The sequence below is a fragment of the Arachis ipaensis genome, chromosome B08 (assembly GCF_000816755.2).
Source record: "Arachis ipaensis cultivar K30076 chromosome B08, Araip1.1, whole genome shotgun sequence".
Taxonomy (NCBI): domain Eukaryota; kingdom Viridiplantae; phylum Streptophyta; class Magnoliopsida; order Fabales; family Fabaceae; genus Arachis; species Arachis ipaensis.
The window spans coordinates 102,902,070-102,903,415 of record NC_029792.2 but is presented as its reverse complement, the minus strand read 5'-3'; the positions used below and the strand labels follow the sequence as shown (position 1 = coordinate 102,903,415).

Genomic DNA, 1,346 nt, shown 5'->3' with positions numbered 1-1,346 from the left:
AAAACGAAAATCGGCGAGTCGCGTCATTGGAATCTTAGAAACCTCTAGTTCAAATGAAACTGTAAATGTACTAGTATAAATTTCAATTAAATCTTGAACATACTATTATGTACATTCGACTTCACATTTCTTATAATTAAGAACAATTCAATAAATAACTAATACATATAACTTGCTAAAACAATGTGAATATTTCGAAGAATACTTCTTGTGTTGAATTTTCAAATGCTATCTTTGTATATTAGTTAGAGATGAAGTAGAACGATCATGTTGATGAACACACGGCTAAACTAGCAGCGGTGCTGTCAAAGATTTTGAAGGGTTGTTGAAATCCATAGTGCAAGTTACTGCCACACCAACCAGTGCACATAATGCAGGAACAAGACCCAAACCTAACCTTGTAACTGAAAGGACCATTTGTGTTCCTTGGAGCTGTGGAGACACATCTGCATTGTGGTCAATTAACACTGTCAAAATACAAAAAATGTATTTGTTTCGGCTGGCTTCAGCAGCTGCTTTTTTTTTTTCTTCTAGATATAAAGAACTAAAAGAATAGCCTCTAAGAAAAGAAAATTCAATTTAATTTCTAATCTAACCACCCCGGAAAAAAAAGCCTGCATGGCACCCATGTAAGGACCTAAATTTCCGTTTGGTTCAGTTTCCACTCTATGCAGCCAGGCTATTTCACATGGAGGACTTCCCATGTTAAACAACATGGGTTAGATAGGGAGGGTGATAGGAGGCTACCACAAGGTGTCCAAAGTCCTAGGTTAAGGTCCCATTTAGAAAGTTTCAAAAGCTATTTTTTGGACTTTTGATAAAATCAAGTCACATTAACGGTATTTGATACAATTTTTTAAAGGTAAATGCTATGGTGCCTTTGAGATTGTGCCTAACTTATTAAAAATGGCAAATAGATAATATTTAATAAATTTTAAATATTTTACTTTTTATTTAAACATTTTATTTTTTACTTTTAAAAGCAAGTTAGGCAATTTAGGCACCATAGTAAAAGGCACTATAGTAAAAGGCACCATAAAACTCACCTTTTTTAAATATGCTTTCAAGTTTTAACTTTTTCAAAAGTTGTTTAAGAGCTTTTGAAGAAGGCTCTTCTTCTCAAAAGCTATTTTATCACTCTTATTTATTACACAACTTTAAAACAAGTACTTCTATAATAACTTACTAAACATAAAATAACTTATTTATAAATTGTTTTTAATATAAGTCCTTATGTTTTAAAATCTTTTTTCAAAAGAACTTAATTAAGTAGTTTACCTAAAGTGGCTAAAAGTATTGATGATTGCTAAGGTATCTAAAGTTTGATGCTAATTTAACAAAAATGG

The 1,346-nt window shown here is 31.4% G+C and overlaps 1 protein-coding gene across 5 annotated transcripts in view; it reads right to left on the bottom strand.

Annotated features, from left to right (window-relative positions):
* The window catches only part of LOC107613505 (major facilitator superfamily domain-containing protein 12), an 8,074-nt gene continuing 6,776 nt past the window's right edge, over positions 49-1,346 (bottom strand). For all 5 annotated transcript variants that reach the window (XM_016315536.2, XM_021109639.1, XM_021109638.1 and 2 more), the window contains one exon: positions 49-446. In XM_016315536.2, the coding sequence (XP_016171022.1) occupies positions 286-446 (161 nt within the window). In that variant the 3' untranslated portion in view covers positions 49-285. The remainder of the gene's footprint in view (positions 447-1,346) is intronic.